This window comes from Monocercomonoides exilis, assembly GCF_001643675.1.
Source record: "Monocercomonoides exilis strain PA203 chromosome Unknown scaffold23-1346700, whole genome shotgun sequence".
NCBI classification, from domain to species: domain Eukaryota; phylum Preaxostyla; order Oxymonadida; family Polymastigidae; genus Monocercomonoides; species Monocercomonoides exilis.
In genome coordinates, this window is record NW_027150568.1 from 969,272 (window position 1) to 988,043 (window position 18,772).

Consider the following 18,772-nt stretch of genomic DNA (forward strand, 5'->3'; position numbering starts at 1 on the left):
AAGCAAAGAAAGCAGGAATGAATGCAGCAAAGCAAGTGAGGCAGACAAGAAAGGGGTGGGAAGAAGCGAAAGGGAAGCGAAATAAGGCTGAAGGGGCATGGGAGGGAGAGGAGGGAAGAGAGAGGAAAAACCAATATCGTCGTATCTTCTTTTCGCTTTTCTTCTCTCTATCTCTGAGTTCAGCCCTTCAAACTCGTCGTTCTCCTGAAGCAAAGAGCTTATTGCATTCATCTTCCTGCTGAACCCTCTTGCTCCTCCTTTTGCTTCGTTTCTTCTTCTGTTTCTCTCTTTCCTCAGCTTCCATCGCAAGTCAAGCTCTTCAGACACACCAACAACAAGAAGAGTTTTCATTGCAGACAGCAAAACGCGATTGAAATACAACACAGCCATTTTATCGTCACATTCCAGATAGAAATAAGTGAGCCAGGGGAGTGGGAGTTTGGTGCTGGAGTGAGAAAAGGAAAGAGAAGAAGAAGAAGAAGAGGAGGAGGAAGAGGAAGAGGAAGTGGAAGGAGAAGAAGGAGATGTGTTAAACAAACCAGGAGAATTCAAACTGTTCAATCCAAAAGTCGATCCATAATGTTTCCCAAACGAAACATGCTGCTGAATCAACTGGAACACACACTCATTCAAAAAGAGCGAGGCAGAATTGACTGAAGACGTCAAAAATGACTCTAATTCTCTCATCCACACAACAAACAGAGGATGATTATTGTTCTTACTGCTAATATTGTTATTGATACTATTGCTGCTATTGCTGCTATTGCTATTGTTAACGGCATTGTTGTTGATGTTACTGCCATTTCCATTCTGGATGTAGCTGTCGAAGAGAAAGTGCATCCAGAGGCGGAGGAGGGAGCCAGCGTTGACAGTGGTGGAGGAAGGAAGGAGAATGGTGTGGGGAGAGAAAGAGGACAAAGCAGGAATAGCTGAAAGAGTTGGGGTGAGGGTGATGCCAGAAACGAAGCTGCGAGAGAAGGAAGAAGAAGAAGAAGAAGAGAAAGAAGCAGAGGATGAGATGCTGGGAGAGTAATAAATAGGAGCAGGAGAAGAGGAGGAAGAAAGGGAAGAGGTGGAAGGAGAAGAAGGGATGGGGCCGATGTGTGGGGAGGAGGCACGAAGAAGAGGAGAAGAATAACCAGAAGAAGAAGAAGAGGAAGAGGAAGAAGAAGAAGAGGAAGAAGAAGAAGAAGGAACAACAATATTAGTGTGGCTGTTGATGAAGAGGGAGAAAGTGTGTTTGTTGGAAGAGAGGGGAGAAGAGGTGAAAGCTAAAGGAAAGACAGGAATTGGCATTTGGTTGAGAGAAATGGATGATACAGAGGAGGAGGAGGAAGAAGAAGAAGAAATCAATGATGATGATGCTTCAGATGTTGATGAAGTTTGTATTTCTTCTTTGGATGCAATGTTAGACAAAGTAGAAGATTTTGCTGTTTCTTTGTTCTTTTTTGATGTATTTTCTGTTTTTGTTTCATTCTCTTTTGTTTCTTGATGTCCAATTGATGACTGTTCCTTTGCTTGATTGTCTGTATTCACTTCTGAATTCAAATTTCTCTCATTCTCATTCTCTTTCTTTGTAACATCTTTGCTTTCTCCCTTTCCTTCCTTTACTTTCTCCTCTCCTTTTCCTTCTTCTTCTTCTTCTTCTTCTTCTTCTTCTTCTTCTTCTTCCTCGCTTCCTCCTTCTCTCCAGCACATCAGCGCCATTTTCATTGCGATTCCGAACGAGACAAAGAAAGATTGGCTGTTCAGAAAGAGAGAATGAAGAAAAGCTTCGTTGCTTTTGTGGATGTTTGATAGAGTCGAAGGAAGAAGAAGAGATCTTCTTTGAGAAGAAGAAAGAGGATGATGAAGGAGAGAGAAGAAAGAGGATGAAGAAGAGTGAGAAGAAGGAGAAGGCGAAAGAGAAGGAGAAGAAGAAGGAGAAAGAGGAAGAGAAAGAGTCGAAGAAGAAAAGGAAGAAGACAACGAAGAAGTAGTTAGTGACATCGAAGACAAAGCAGAAGACGAAAGTGGATTTGAAGAAGATGAGGAAGAAGATAGAGAGGAAGGAAACATTGACTGAAAACGAAGATTGGGGGAATTATTCGAAGTGAGTGAAAGAGCGGGAGAGGAAAGATCAGAAAGATCATTAGAAGAAGCAAGAGCAGAAGAGGAAGAAGAGGAAGAGGAAGAAGAAGAAGAAGAAAGAGAAGAAGAGGTGCGAGGAAACTGATGTGCCAGTTTGCTTGGTGAATTGGAAGGAGACAGATTCAAAGAAAGCTTTCGGGCAGGCACAGGGACGAGAGGAGGACGTCTTTCTGTGTAATTGTCTTCATTGTTACCCCTTTCGTATTCTTCTCTTTCTCTTTCCTTCTCTTTCTCTCTTTCTCCACCTTCTCCTTCTCCTTCATCTTCTGAAGATGAAGCTGACACTGCCTTATCATATGCAATCTCATTGTATTCCATCTGATTGCTTTTCTCTTCATTTCTCGCTTGTTCTGGCTGCAAAGTCGCAAAAATCACTGGAACATTTGAATTTTCTGTGTTATTGTTCATTTTCTCAGTCATTTCGTTTTCTTTGGAGTCATCAACAGGATAAATACGATCATAGAACAAGAGATATGCACACGTTGTCTTTGCCACTTTAAACCTTTCCTTTTCTCTCTTCTCTCTTCTTCTTTCCTTTCTCTCCTTTTCTCTCTCCTTCTCTCTTTCTCTTTCTTCTTCTCTCCGATTCCTCTCCTTCTCCTTCCCTTTCACTTTCACAGAGCCAAAACATTCCTCTTCCAACACACTCACATCCTCCACAACACTCACTTTCTCATCGTCAAACCGGATCCAACGAAACGGCGCTTGCTTTTCTTTCACAAGAGAATAATAACGCCCTCCTTCTGCTTCTCCTTCGTGGCATATGATTCCACTCAGACGGAAGAGGAAGCTTTTTCGGGAGGCAGAAGAAGAAGAAGAAGAAGAAGAAGAAGAAGAAGAAGAAGAAGAGACAGGAATAGCTGTGGCGGAGAGCTTGTGTGGAGTTGAGGAAGCAGAAGAAATGAGAGAGAATGAAGGAGAAATAGAAAGAGAGGGAGAAGGAGATGGGGAAGGGGAAGGAGATGGAAGGGGAGAGAAAGAAGAAGAAGGATAAGGTGAAAGAGAAGGAGATGGAGAAGGCGGAAACGAAGGTGAAGAAGGCAAGTCACATTGCATAAGATAATCGCCTCTTCGTTTTGTACTCAGAAATTCATTGTTTTCTTCTTCATCTTCTTCTGAAAGCATTCCATTTGTTTCAGCAATCTTCTTCTCTTCTGAATAATCCCACATATCCAGCACTTCATCCTCCAGAGGAAACGCAAATGTGTCAAACAGCTTGTCCCTCGCCATCTTCTTCGGATCTTCCTGGAATCTCTTCAGGTGGAATATAAGTGTGTTGGGCAGTTTTCTGAACAAAGAACAGGCAGTTGTTATGTTTTCTGCTTTATCTCTTCTTCCACTTCCATTTCCATTTCCACTTTCTCCTTCTCTTTCTCTTCCACATTGCTGGCATTCAACAGCATTCTCACCTTTCATCTCTTCTTCTGCGCTCATCGCTCTCAACGACTGAACCAATGATGTGTGATATTTCACTTCAATCGGAAGAATTGTGAATCTCTTGCTTTGTGTGGTTACGTGCCTCTTCTGCTGGCAATGGGAATAAGTTACCATTTCTCCGCCAAATAGACGCTTGATAAGGTTGTCTGGAAGAGAAAGAGGAGACAAGAAAGAAGTGGCTAATGACGATGAAGAAGTAGAACGATTCATCGAATTCAGATGAAAACGCGAATTTTTCGACTTTAATGACAGCTTCTTCCCGCTTTCTCTTTCTTTTTCTGCCTCCAAATACAACTTCTGCTTCTCTTTCTCTTTCTCAACTGCTTTTTCCTGCTTTGCAATGCAATATGCTTCAATATCATCAAACAAAACATTCAGAAATTCATCAGCATCTATCTGTTTTGCAGGAGAAAGAAGGCTGCCATCAGAAGAATGGAGAATGGTGAACAAAAAGGAAGGATCTAAAAACGGGAAATGAGTCTCCTGAAGATGAGCAAACAGAGTTTGGAGAGAATGGAACACAGAAGATGTTTGAGAGGTTGAGATATTCTTGTTGCTATCCGATGTTAAAGAAGAAGAAGAAGAAGAAGATGATGATGATGATGATAATGAAGATGAAGGCAAAGAAAGAGCAGTTGTGGAAGAAGAAGACAAAGGAGAAGGTTTCTCAGTCTGACTTGAAGCAAAGATATCAGAGGAGGAAGAAGAAGAAGGCGAAGACGATATTAGAAGAGGAGAAGAAGAGCGAGTGAAGAGGCTTCGATGCTTCTCCAATGGTGTTGTAGCTGATATAATCATTTCTCTGTCTTGTTTGTCTCTTTCTCTTCTCTGCACATCCTGGAGAGTGAATGCGAAAAGTGAGAATCTGAATGGAAGATGCATAAACAGCTGCTGAATAACTGCATTGAAATAGCATGTTGCTCCCAAGTTGACAAGGCCAGCGTAGCCAATGGCCCATCGATTGTTGCACATTGGCAAAGAAGGAGAGCGTAAAGAAGAAGGTGAAAGCAAAGAAGAATTTGAAGAAGAATACGATGAAGATGAAGAAGATATGTTATTTTCCGTTTGTTGCTGATTATTGGAGTTAATTTCATTACCAAATGGATCTGAAGGAGGGATTCCAGTGATGACAGCAAGAAGAGAAGTAGCACTGAAATCAATGGCCGATTGAGTTGAGGTTGCAAAAATCGAATTTGTGCTGTTATTTTCTTGTGTGAAAGTGGATTTTATCATCTTTTGAAGTTCTTTTTGTGCTCTTTTGAAAGAGAAGAAATTATTTCCTGGGTCTGAATATGAGCCAATTTCATCTGCATCATCTTCTTCTTTGTTGATGTTGTTATTATCATAGCAATCTTCAATTCCACAATGAAACACTTGCTCAAACATCTTGTTGATTTTCTCTTTTGCAATGAAAGCACGTTGAGAATCCGATAAAGAATCAGAGGAAGAGGAAGAAGATGAATAGCAAGAAGATATATTGTATTCATTCTGACTCTTCCTTCTGAATTCTAGAATTCTCCCAAACGACTCCACCGATGTGTATCTTTGTGTGTTCTCCTTTTTCCTAACTTGCGCTTCTTTTTCACTCCAAACAGAATAGTTTTCGCTCAAAAGAGAAGAAAACGAATGACTTCTTGAAAGCGAAGAGGTCGGGGTGGAAGGAGCAAAAGGCAGCGATGTGGAAGCAGAGCGAGAAAGAGAAGGATAAGTGAAGGAATAATTCTTGTTGTATCTGTCTTTTCTGCTTCTCTGCTCTTCCCTTTTCTTCCTCGCCACAACATCTTCCTGCACTTTGCGCATCCACTTCAACGCTGAAGAAGGCAGAGTGATGCAAACTGTCGCCTCTCTCCTCTTCTTCATCTGCAAATCAGCACACAGAGAAATAAACAGCGACAGATTCTGCGAGCTTCCGCGGCACAGACAAAGAAGCAGAATAAACGCAGCATTTCGCGAAGATTCCATTCGACATTGAGGAGAAGAGAAAGAGCGTAGAGATGAATCGAGGGGTGCTGGCTCTGAAAGAGGAGAGGTTTGAAATAGAGAACGCAATGAAAAAGAAGAAGTTGCTGTTGATGACGAAAAGGATGTTGAAGGAGCATTTGAGAGATAGCGAACTTGGAATGAAGACGGGGCAGAGGAGAAAGAGTTTGGCAGATCAAAATTAGAAGATGAATGCGGAGGAAGTCCAATGGACGATCCAAACAAAGGAGAACCTTCCTTTCGTGGAGTGCTGTGAGCACTATCAACTTCATCAGACAAAGCGGATGACGATGAAGAAGAGGATGAAATCGATGAAAATCTCTTTCTCTCTTTTTCATCTGCGTTTTCTTCAGCATTCCAGCAGTTCTCGTCAGTGGATTTATCTTGCGCTTCTTCTTCTTCTTCTGTTCCTTTATCCTTTTGATTGCCTTCTCCAAATACCTCCTTTCTTTTTGTTCTTCTTTTATTTTCAGTATGAATTGAAGTGCTGTCTTCATCAGCATCAATCTCTGAATCAATTTCTGTGCCTTCTCCTTCATCAGTCGTTCCTCTTCCACTTTCCATCTCGTCTCTTCCATCAATCCCATCATTCCCTTCGTTCCCTTCATTCCCTTCGTTCTCCTCTTCACTCATCCATTCTCTGGTGCACACCTCTTCTTCTGGTGGAGACACACTCATCAGCATGTGGAAGAAGACATGGGAGATCAGAAAATGAGGAGATGAAACGCCAAGTTCTGTTTTGAACTTTGACGAAAGCTGAGCAAAAGGTGAATGCGATTTGGAAGAAGAAGCGGTTGTTTTATTTGCTTTCTGTGGAAGATTTGAATTGTCTTGTTGATTCAACAAAGAATTCATTGTAATATTGCTTTTGTCTTCATTCTCTGTTTTGCTATCCAATCGTTTTGAGTGCAATCCAATTAAATACACAATAAGATGAACAAGACGAATGAGGATGACATCTTTTCCTTCTTTTCTGTTTCGTATTGTGTGTCTTTGGAATGACTCGATTGTTGGGCGCTGCTTAATAATGCAGATGAGAATGTCAATAACATCCTCCAAATGAAGAAGAGTTATCTTTTCTTCCATCTGTTCTTTTTGAATGTTCTGTTTTTCATCATCAGTTTTTCCTTCTTCCTTTGTGATAGCATTGTGTTTCTCACAAGAAATCGTTAAGTCTCTTCTTTTAACTTCCCATTTTTGAGATGAAAGACTCAGAATATTACGAAAGACAAGGAAGAAAGCATCTGTTTGAGTTGAGGGCTTAATCATATCAAGGTTCTCCAAGCCAAATAGGAAGATTTGGGTAAGAGGATACAAAAGAGGAGGAAGTGATGAAGAAATTTCAGCTATTGAAGAAGATATTTGTGATTTTCTGTTTATTTGTTGTTCATCTGTTAAATCAGAATGAAGATGAATTTCTTCATTCATTTTTCCATTCATTTTTTCTTTTTCTTCCATTCGAGTTGCGAATTCACAGATAACAGCACCCCATTCAGCTCGAATTCTGCTTGAAACAGGCAAAAATATGAGTGTCAGAATGAAAGGATCAATAAAAGTTGATCCAAACAAAGCAGCAAAGAGATTTTCAGATGGATGCTGATTCAATGAAGATGTATCAGCCAATTCTATTTTTGTTCCATTTTCTGTTGAATTGTCCATTTCATTCTCTTTTTCAATTGCATTTGTTTCCTCTTCATGATCTTCAATTGAATTCAAGCAGAATGACAAGGAATGCACAAGTGACATGCAAATTAGCACTGCCTCTTCTGCTTCTGGTGTTTGCACATCAATAGACTCACACATCTGCTGCTGCTTATATGTCTGTTGTGGCAGTTGTTGTTGTATTGGTTTATTTCTTCTTCTTTCTTCTTTGTTTGTTTGAGAAGCAATGGAAAATGAGGGTGAAGCATCCATAAAAAACGCAGAGGAAATCAAAAGCCCGTTGTTCATTGGAACAACACGTTGAGTCTCTTCTTCGACTTCTCTCTGTGTTATGATTTGTGTTCCTTCGAATTCGCTCCTGTCTTTTTCTCCTTCCATTTCTCTTTCTCCTTCTCTTTCTCCTTCTCTTTCTTCTCCTTCTTCTTCAAAAGTATTCCTTGGAGTCAAAATATCTTCTGCAGTTACAGCAGAAGCTGAAGATGCCTGTGTTGAAGACAAATAAGTTTGATACGAATCAGAATGCATAGAAGTCATCTGGTTGATCATTCTTGTTATTTCTCCTTCGCTTCGAGGTGGCTGTGAATGCAAAATGTCAATTGGATCAAAAACAACCTTCGAATCAGTCAAAACTGGTTTGCTATTGTCATTTTTTCTTTCATTCAATATCTTCTTCTGCCAATCATTCATCATCTTCAAGCAAAGGGAAATGGAAGTGTTGCCTTTGAATAGCACACCCAGCTCGATCGCTGCTTGGATTGTCTGAGAAACAGAAAAGAGAACACAAAGAGACAAAAGACGGAAGATGAAGGAGACAAGAAAAGATGAATTGAAAGATGATGATGTTGATGATGTTGAGGAGGAGGAGAAGGAAGAAGAAGAAGAAGATCCATAAGAAGAATGAAGCTGTTTGAGAAGAATATTCAATAAGTCCATTCTGATTGATGTCTTCTTCTCTCTTTCATTTCCTAAAAATCCTTCTTTTTCTGCATTTTTTGAGTGAATTGTGGTATTATTGTAGTTCATACAGTCAAACCCATTCATTATTGATGCTCTTTTCTGAGAAGAAAATGAATGAGGAACGATAAGAATTGAAGAAATGGCACGAATCAATGAAAGAAAGAGAGAGGAACGAAGAGTTGGCGAAAGAGGAATAAACGGAGGAGCAAATATGGAAGACTCATATAATTGAGAAGAGAAAGAGGAGGTTAAAGAAGAAGAAGAGGAGGAGGAGGAAGAAGAAGAAGAAAATGAAGAAGGTACATTTGAATTAGAAGACACAGAAGAAGCAGAAGAGGTGCGAGAAAGAAGAGAGGCAGCGCTTCCAGAAAAGTCGAAAAGACACAGCACTTTCACCAGAGAAAGAAGCCCTCCATTTTCCACAAACCATTTTGCCCATTCACTTTGAGAGCGGAATGGAAGAGGAGAAGGAGAAGGAGAAGAGGGAGAAGAGGAAGAAGAAGAAGAAATAATGCAATTTGATGAAGAAGCAGAAGCTGAAGAAGAAGAAGAAGAAGATGATGATGATGAATACAAATAACAAGAAACTGAAGCATTTCTTTCTGAGTCAGGAAACAAATTCAATCTGTTCTCTATTGCTCTTAAAGCATAGAGCATTTGGTGTGGATGATGAATATCAAACAAAGAATTGAAAGTTTGATCGAAATAAATGGAAGGTTGGATTTTGGCTTTCTGAATAACATTCTTCTGCTCTTCTTCATCGGATATCTCTTCAATTTTCCCTTCTTTTTCATTATTTTCTTCTTTTTCTTCTTTTTCTTTTTCTTTTTCTTTTTCTTTAATTTCTTCTTTTCCTTCTTTTCCTTCTTTTTCATCTGAATTTTGGTCAAAACGAAGCATCGACTGAACAAAAGAGAGAGTCGGAAGGAAAGAAAGAATGCGCCAAGAAACAGCAGAAATTGCAGGGGACAAATCAAGTGACCCAAAGAGAAGGGTTTCTAAGGAAAGAGAAGAAGAAGAGGAAGAAGAGGAAGAAGAGGAAGAAGAGGAAGAAGAGGAAGAGGAAGAAGATGATGATGAAGGGATATTTGTTGATAAGTCAGCTAATTCTTTATCTGCAGTTATTTGTGATGGAGGCGGAAACAATACAGAAGCAGAAGAATCTTCAATTTTCTCTGTTTCTTCTCCTTCTCTTCTCATTTCAATCTTCACATTCTCCTTCTTCTCTTCATATTTTCCTTTAAATCCATTTGAAAAGCTATCAACTTCAACTTCAACAGAAGAGACAAGAGAAGATGGCTGGAGCATCTTTGGCACGGCAGAAAAGGGATAAATAGCAGAAATATGCGAAGAAGAAGGGTTTTTGTCAGAAAAAGGTGAATAATTGGATTGATTAATTGAAGAAGAAGAGGAGGAAGAAGAAGAAGAAGTGGAAGGTATAAACACGTCGCAATCAAAATGGATGATGATTGGCTTTGAAAGAGAAGAATGCGAAAGAGTTGGAGAAACAACAGAAGAAGAATGTTTGTCTTTTGATGATGAAAAAATAGTTGAAAGAGAGGAAGAAGACGAAGAAGAGTTTAATTTTCTCTTCTTGTCATTCAATTTGGATGAAGAAAAGATAAATCCTCTTTTCAATCCAAAGTTTCCTGCTTTTGTTGTCTCAATTTCTTCATTGTCTTCTTCGCCTTCTTCGCCTTCTTCTTTTCCATTTCGATAATTACCCTCATCTTTGTAGGCACCTTCTCCTTCTTCTCCTTCTCCTTCATCGTCTTCTTCTTCTCCATCATCTTCTCCATTTTCATCATCGTCTTCCTCTCCTTCACTTTGATGATTCCCTTCATTTTCATCTGTTTCCTCCATTTCTTCTCCAAATTCCTTCCCATTCTCAATCTCCTTCTCCATCTTCTCTTTCTTCTTCTCTTTCTTCTTCTTCCTCTTCCTCTCTTTCTTTGTTTCCACTCCAACCACATTAAACAAAGAGTTGCTTCTGTTCCTTCGAATTCTGATAAGCTCAGCATTTTCAATAGGAAAAGCAACATCTGCCAAAGATTCCGTCCATCGGGTGACATCTTTGCCATTCAGAGACAAGCGAAGGAGGGAGAAGGGAATAAGAGGAAGAGTGAAGGAGAAAAGAGAAGAAGAGGAGGAAGAGGAAGAAGAGACGGAAGAAGAGAAAGAGGAAAGTGAGGATGATGATGATGATGAATATGATATAATTGGTTCAATTGCATCATTCATTGATTTGAGAAGAGGTGTATTTAAAATAAAGTCATCGACATCTGCTTCAAATGGAATGGAAGGTGGAAGCGATATTTGCGAGAAACCAACTCTGTTATTTTCACCCTCATTTAAATTCTTATTGATTTCTTTGATTTCTTTTTCGACTTTGCTTGCTTTGTTATTAATAAGACTTTCTGAAATTTTATTGTTAACTTCACTTTCACAAATTGAATCTTTCATTTTAAATTCTTTCAGTTCAATTTCATAATTAGGACATAAAGAAAGCCTTTTAGCAATGCTGTATCGAATGCTCTGAATGCAGTCATTTTCATCACACAGGAAAATTAAAGTGGATGGATAATTAGATTGGGAATGAGATAAAGAAGAAGAGGAAGAAGAATTTAATGTGGAAGAAGGAGCTGACAGTAAGTTTTGAGAGTAATTTGATGATGATGATGATGAATTCATTCTCTTTAGCATTTCAGCTTCTTCTTTGCTATGTACATTTATATGCACAACCACCACAATCGTTTTGAAAGGCCCATGAAGAGAAGAACTAGAATCTTTCCTTCTGAACAATGAAAGTTGATTCTGATGAATACAATTGGCAGAGAAAAGTGTGTTTTGTTGTTGGATGTTTGAAGATTTGTTGAATAGATCGGAATTTGCATTGTTATTTTGGAAGTTATTAAGAGGATGTGGATGTCTCAATGAAGGATGGATGAAGCTGTTGAAGATGATGATGAAATCGAGCAGCATTTTCAGTGCATTCTCCGCTCGAACATACAAAAGAGGAGGGATTTTAGGCAAATATTGAGAAGATGGAGAAGAAGAAGAAGAAGAAGCAAAAACAGGATTTTCAACTGAATCGGTCTTAAATGAACTTTCATCAATTTTTGTTGAATTTCCATTTTTATTCGTTCTCTCTCTCATTTTCACTTCCTTCAGTAATGCTGATATTTCCTTCCCCACAAACTTGCACAATTTTGAGGCAGATTCATTGAACTGAATGCAAAACTGGTTGAAAAGAACAGACAAAACTTCAACTGGAACAGAAATGCTGCTTGGAATATTCAAAGTTTGTGTTCGGTTGTTTGAAATTGACTGAAAAGAAGAAGATTTCTGTGGGTCTTCTTTTTCCTTTGGATTGTTGTTCTCCTGTATTTCACGTTTAGAAACTTCTTTTATCTTCTCTCTCTTCTTTCTTCTTCTTTTCTCGCTTCCTTCTGTTTCTTTCCCTTCACTGTTCTCCTTTTCTTTCTCTTTCTCCTTCTCCTTCTTTATCTTCTCTATTGCATTCAGTGAGTAATTCCATATCATTGAAATTGTTGGTGTCTTGTTTGAATCCAGAGCTTGTGATGGAACGATTGGAAGAGACAAATAAGAAGGAAAAGAAAAGAATGGAAGAACTATGCTTGTATTTGTTTCGCTTCCGAATTGAGCTGAAGGAGAAAGATGTGAAGTTGACAATGAAGAAGAAGATGATGATGATGAAGCAGAAGCAGAAGTTGAATTCGAAAATGAAGAGATTTTCTCTTCTTTTTCAGAAGAACTATTCGATTCAAGCTGCAATTTTCTCATTTGGCTGCCAATTCTCCTTTCTCCAAGGTGTGTGATGAGCTGATTGATCAGATGAAGATTGTCAAATGCATTTGGAACAAGAAAAGACAGTATTGTTTCGCGAGAAAGAGAAGAAATGCATTTTAATTCGTCTTTTGTGGTTGGAAAAGTCGGAGGAAGAAGAGAAATAGAAGGGAAGATGGTGGTAACACGGGAAGAAGAAGAGGAAGAAGAGGAAGAAGAGGAAAATGAAAAAGATGATGTTGATGGAGTTTGCATTGTTATCTCCCACATAATTCTTTTTCCTTCGTGTTCAAGTCGTTCCAGCGCAAATATTTCAGAATCTATTTTTTCCAACATTTTCTTCTTTTCCAGTTCATCAACTTCATCTTCTTCCTGCTGCTTCTTCTTTCTTTCTTCTTCTTTCTTCTTCTCTTCTCTTCTCTTCTCTTCGTCTTTCTCAAGTTTCTCTCTCATAATCACAATCATGTTGTGTATATGAGCCAACTGTTCCTTCTTCTTTTTCGCTTTCTTCATTTTCTCTTCCATCTCTTCCTTTTCATCGCCACTTTCTGTGTTGCTCTGCTCTTCCTCTTCTTCTTCTTCACTTTCATCATCTTCATCTTCTCCATCTTCATCTTTCTCCTTCTCCTTCTCCTTCTCCTTCTCTTTACCTTTTTCCTTTTCCTTTTCTGCTTCTTTAACTTCATCCATCATCTTCTTCAGCTTCATTTCCTTTTTCTCCACTTTCACTTTCAATTTGTTCTCTTTCTTTTCCATTGAACTTATTCTCGTTTTGATTTCTTTCGTTCTTTCGTCTTTTTCCTTCTTTTCCTTTTCAATCACTTTTTCTTCTGCTTTTCTTGCTTCTTCCTTCTTATATCTCTTTTCTGCAAACATTTCCAAAATTTTCCTTCTCAATTTAAGCTTCTCATATTTCATTATTCTGACTTTGTACCAAAGTGTCTGGAACAAAAGATAAAGAGGAAGCGAAAGAGACAAAGCTGGCAAAGTTGACTGATGAGCAATTGACAATGTTGTTGTTGTTGTTGTTGTTTGTTGAGTTGATAATGAAGAGGAAGGAGATGAAGAGGAAGAAGAAGATGATGATGAGGATGAGGATGACGATGAGGATGACGATGAGGATGACGATGAGGATGACGATGAGGATGACGATGAGGATGACGATGAGGATGAGGATGACGATGACGATGAAAGAGAAAGATCTTTTGGTGAAAAAGTTGGAATAGACAATTGTTTTGAAGATGAAGATAAAGATGAAAAAGAAGAAAAAGAAGAAGAAGCAAAGATACTTGTGCTATTAGATTCAATTTCGGCATCATCTGAAAACAATGATTCTTCCTTTCGTTTGGATTTTTGTTCATTTTGCTTGTTTCCTTTGCTTTCTTCTCTTTCTTCTCTTTCTTCTCTTTCTTCACTTTCTTCACTTTCCTCATCATTTTCGCCCAGCATTTTCATCACTAATTCATCTGCTTTCAATCTTTTCACAGCAGAAGTGTCGATTCGAGAAACAAGAAAGGCATAAAACTGAGAAAGAACAAAAGGAGCATTGGGAGAGAAAAAGGAAGAAGAGGAAGAGGAAGAGGAAGAAGGTGATGATAATGTTGAAATGTTGTATGTTTTTGAAGAGTTCCAAAAGAAAGAGCTTAAATGTGACAGAAGAGGGGAACTGGAGTTTGATAGAAGCTCAGAAGTTGTTGAAGAAAGAGATAAACCAGACAATTTCTGGATCAAAGAAGAAAACTGAGAAGAAGAAGAAGTCAATGATGAAGTCGATGAAGAGGACGAAATTGAAGAAATTGCATTTTGCAGAGTTTCCTCGTTTGCTGTGTCCAAAAAAGAAGAAGGAGAAAGAGAAGGAAAGAAAAGCAGGTTGATTAGGAATAGCAAAGAAATCTGTCGCTCATTCGATGTGATTGCATTGTCAACAGTTGTGCGAAAGAAAGAAAGCAAACGAGAAAGTGTCAAAGAAAAGCATGAGCTTCGGATAAGATGAGACAAAAATGAGAGTCTTATTGCAATGTGTCTGGAATGCGAAAAGACAGAAAAGGACAATCTGTTAGCTGTCACTGTGATTGGAGAGGAAATTGGCTTAAGCTTGTTTTGAGGGGATGCTTGTCTCAGGGGAGAGGAGCGGGAAGATGGCATTGCAGAATTTGAGGGAGAATCATTAGCTGAGAGAGGATAAGGCAATGATTGCTTTTCAGACTCAATTGCAATATTTGTTCTTCTGCTTCTTCTTTCTCTTTCTTTCCCTCTTTCTTTTTCTTTTTCTTTTTCTCTCTCACTTTGCATTGTCAGTTTCTTTGCTGCTTTTTTGTGATACAACTCCATCTCCTTCAATAACAAATCTCCAATTCCATATTTCTTCTCCAAACAGCACATCATCTCATCAATCGTATTGAAATCATATTCACATTTTGCTTCTTCTTTCTTGTCTTTTGCTTCATCCGCTTTTCCTTTCTCCTTTTCCTTCTCTTTGTCTTTGTCTTTTCCCTTCCCTTTTCCTTTCCCTTTCTTCCCTTTCATCTTTTCTTTCTTCTCTTCATTCAGAATATAAAATAGCGCTTTTCCTGAAAAAGAGAAGGAAGAATAAGGTCTGAGATCAAGCATCGTCAGCAGCTTCTCCTTCTCTTCATTCACAAACCCTCTTCTCAGCATCAAAAGAACCTGTGGAAAAGAAGAAAAATTAGAAATAAACGACAAAAGCAAAGGAAGAGGAATATATTTCTCTCTCTCTGCAGCAGATGGGAAAATTAATATGAAGCAGATCAAATGGTGTACAAGTTGATCCAACAGGCCAGGGGCTAAATTGTGTGAGGAAAGGAACGAAAAGCAGTTTTGCTTGCGCCACTGCTGAAGTAACTGGCGATTTGATTGAGAAGAAGAAGAAGAAGAAGAAGAAGAAGAAGATTTTGTTTTCCTTTCTTTCTCTTTTCCTTTTTCTTCTTCTTCCTCTTCTTCCTCTTCCACTTTCTCAAACGGAGGGTCCACCACAAGCGACAAGACGAATTTAATTCCGTCTTCGATGATTGATTTTATCTTTGAATGAGCGTCCGAAGCAATCGCAGCCATCGCCAAGGGGTTTGTGAGTGCTTCAGAAAGGCTGCCGAGTTCGGGTTGCATTCGTGAATGGGCAGAGGAAGAGTTGGCAGTTGTCTGGGCAGAAAAGATGGGGGAAGAGAAAGAAGAAGAGAAAGAGGAAGAAGAGGAAGAGGAAGAAGAAGGTGTTTGTGTTTGTGTTTGTGTGATGTCTGGATAATACATTCTTTTCATTGCTTCGCGAATGATGGCGCAGAGCAATGAAAAGCAGGAAAGATCTGAAAGGAGTGGAGTGAATGAGGAAGAAAACTGATGAAATGGCTGTGAAAGAGAAAGAGAAGAAGAAGAAGAAGAAATATAAGGAGAAGAAGAAGGAGAGGAAGAAACAGAAGTTGAATGATGATCAGAAATTTCATCGTATTTGTGAATGAGACGAAAGGGAAAGGGGAATGGAGAAGAAGAAGAAGAGGAAGAAGAAGGGAAATTCAATGGAAACGAGAGATTTGAAGCATTTTTTGTTGATTTTTCTGAAATTTCAGCAATTTTCAGGAAATCCTGCAGTTGAATTGCAAGTTGTGTGGAACCAGAAAGACGAAAGCGTCGAACTCTCATCTTTTTTGAGGGAGAAGAAGAAGAAGAAGAAGAAGAGAAAGAGCGAAGAGGAGAGGAAGACAAAGATGTGAATGGAGAACGAGGAAGAGGTGATTGTGATTGTGATTGTGATTGCGTGGTTGATAATGATGAAGTGACAGATGAAGGAGAGGAAGAAGAATATGATGATGATTGGAGTGAAAGAGAAGGAGGCGGAGGCGGAGGAGGAGGAGCAAGTGCTGGTGGGTGTGGTGATGGTGTGTGTGGTTGGGTGAATGAACGGTTGGGTGAATGAGATGGAGAAAGAGAAGAAGAAAAGGAAGAGGAAGAGGAAGAGGAGGAGGAAGAGGAAGATGATGATGATGAAGAGGGAGATGGAGGTAAATCTATAATTTGAGGAGGGCGAGTGGGCGAAGAAAGAGAGAAAGAGCGTTTGACCAATGGAGACGTACGAAGTGGTGAAGAGGAAGGTGATGATGAAGAGGAAGAGGAAGAAGAAGAAGAAGAAGAGGTTAATGAAAGAGAATATCTTTGTTTAGAGTCTATTGCTCTGTTGTTTTTGATACTTCTGTCTTGTTGTGACGAAAGTTGCATCTGCATCTGCATTCTTCTTCCTTTTCCAACACTTCTCTCGCTTCCACCTCTTTCTTCTCTTCCTCCTTCTCTTCCTCCTCTTCTCCTCCTCTGATTCATCCATTTCCCTTTCCCTTCTCTTTCTCTTTCTCTTTCTTTCTCTCTTTCTCTCTCTCCTTCTCCTTCTGGAAGCAAAACAAGAGAAGAATCAAAGAGCCATTCGAGACAGAAATCGAATATAATTCTCAAATCATCCGCACTGCAGATGGGCAAAAGCTCAAAAAACAGCTTCATCATCACTTTCCCTTGCTCTTCTGTTTGTGAATTCTTGGCTCTGACTTTTCGTTTGGATGAAAGTTGTTTTAGTTCTTCTTCTGCTTCTTCTTTTGCTTCTCCTTCGTTTTCTTCGTTTTCTTCATCATTCCATGCTTCTTCTTTGAAACTTCCTTCACTAATACGTCTGATTGAATCAATATTTCCATTTTCACTCCCTTCTCTTTCTCTTCCTTCTCCTTCTCTCTCTCCTTCTTTCTCATCATTAATATTCTCATCCACCAAAATACTATCAACTTCCACAAACTTTGCCTTCTTCTTCTCTTCAGGCGCTCCTCTTCGCCCTTTCGTCGCGTCCCACAGAAGTTTCAAGTATTGACTGCCAATTCCTTTCACTTTCACCTTCACCTTCACCTTTTTCTTCTCCTTCTCCTTCTCCTTCTCCTTCACTTTTGATTTAGACTCAGAATTTAACTGAACTTTTGATTGAGATTGAAATTGATTATTCGTTTTGTCTTTCTCTTCTGCCATTTTCTCGTTTTCTCTTCTTTTCTCACTCATTTTCTTCTCCTCCAGTTGCATCGTCTGCATCTTGTTCACAGGCAATTTGTATGGCAATCGATAATTCCTCATTCTCGATGCTATTGTTGGTGCTAATTGTTCTTCTCCTCCACTTCCATTGCTTTCTTTGGGAGAAGAAAATAAGGAGGAGGAGGAGGAGGAAGAAGAAGAAGAAGAAGAAGAAGAAGGAATATCATTCAATTTATCTTTCTTTTCTCTTTCGCTTGTTTCTTCTGTGCTTTCATTAACAGAATTTGTCCAGAAATTTCCTCTCACTCCTTTCATAAACTTCCCCACGCTTCCTCTTTTCAGAATCTTCATCATCTTCTGCCTGTTTCTTCGTTGATATTCCCTATAGCTTTCTTCTTTTCCTTCTCCTTTTTTTTCTCCTTTTTTATCATCATTTTTATCTTCTTTATTAAAATCACCTTCTTCTTCTTCTTCTTCTTCCTCCTCCTCCTCTTCTCCTTCTTCCTCCTCTCTCCATTCTTCTCTTTCCCCCAGCCAGCACATCCTCTTCACCAGCAGCGCCATCTTCTCCGCCACTTCTTTCGTCCATTTGTTCTCACCAAACGTGTTCTTCATAACAGAATGGCGAGACAAAAGCTGAAGAAACGCCTTTTGTGTAGTGGCAATAGACTTGTCTAATGCACTGACTGACTCAGAGGAATAAGAGGAGGAAAAGGAAGAAGAAGAAGAAGAAGAAGAAGAATTAAATGAATACACGTTATCCTTTGAGGAGATGGATGAGTGGACTGCAGAAGGCTTCAGAATTGAAGAAGAGGAAGTTTTGCTGCTTTCTGAAGATGGCTTAGTCAGCTGATGGGAATCGGGTGGAGTTGAAACAGAAGATAAACCTATTGAAGAAGAAGAGGAGGAAGAAGATGGAGAAGAAGGTGAATGAAAACTATCATCCACATTACTAGCAGAAGAAGAAGAAGAAGAAGAAGACTTCTGGTGAAACCGGAGCGAAGGAAACGAGAATCTTGATTTTGGAGTGTTTTGTGGAGAGAACGAAGAAGAGGAATAAGAACGAGTCAATTTGTGTTTTTCGTACAGCTGGCTGTCAGGTGTGGAGGAGCGCTGGGGCTCGAGATAAGGAGAGGAAGTGCGGGTGGAGGAAGGGAGGGGTGTCATTGAGCGAAGAGGAGAAGAAGAAGAGGAGGAGGAGGAAGAAGAATTTAAAGAAGGAAATGCATGTGGCATAAAAGGAGGAAGAGAAGAAGTTGATTCAGAAGGGTGGAGCAGCATCGAGGGCGAGGCAGAATGAACCGGAACAGGGGAAAATGGCCTTCCACCTGAAATGTTTGGAGAAGACAAGCCAGATCCGCCCACAGCTCCTCCACCAACGCCAAATCCGCTGCCCCTCGCATACGGCGATGATACGCTTCCACTTCCACTTCCGATTCCTCCTCCAATCCCTCCTATTCCAATTCCTCCTCCTACACCACTTCCTCCACCTCCTCCTCCACCACCTCCTCCTCCAGCCATCGCAGCCGCTGCCGAAGCTGCTGCTGCTGCTGCCAGTGCTTCTAGTTCAAGGTCGTTCTCCTCTTCCATCTTCGCGTCCACCCACATCCTCACGTCCCTCCCGCAGAATGTGCGTGCCAGCTGCTCTGCACCAGCAGCCTTCTTCTGTTTGGAGGCTGCTGTTAAGAGAGAAGAGCAGAGAATAAACAGAGTCGACTCGAGCGATTCACGAAGCACTTGAAGCTGGTCTGGTGGAGACAAGGCAAGGGAAAGATACTCGGCTGTCTGGAAG

General features: G+C 39.8%; 1 protein-coding gene across 1 annotated transcript in view; it reads right to left on the reverse strand.

Annotated features, from left to right (window-relative positions):
- The window catches only part of MONOS_4687 (putative Ubiquitin carboxyl-terminal hydrolase), a gene marked incomplete at its 5' end in the record, with an annotated part of 32,823 nt that overhangs the window by 12,716 nt on the left and 1,335 nt on the right, over nucleotides 1-18,772 (reverse strand). Inside the window, 2 exons of the mRNA XM_067874780.1 lie at nucleotides 132-10,960; nucleotides 11,177-18,761. Of these exons, the coding sequence (XP_067727264.1) occupies nucleotides 132-10,960; nucleotides 11,177-18,761 (18,414 nt within the window). The remainder of the gene's footprint in view (nucleotides 1-131; nucleotides 10,961-11,176; nucleotides 18,762-18,772) is intronic.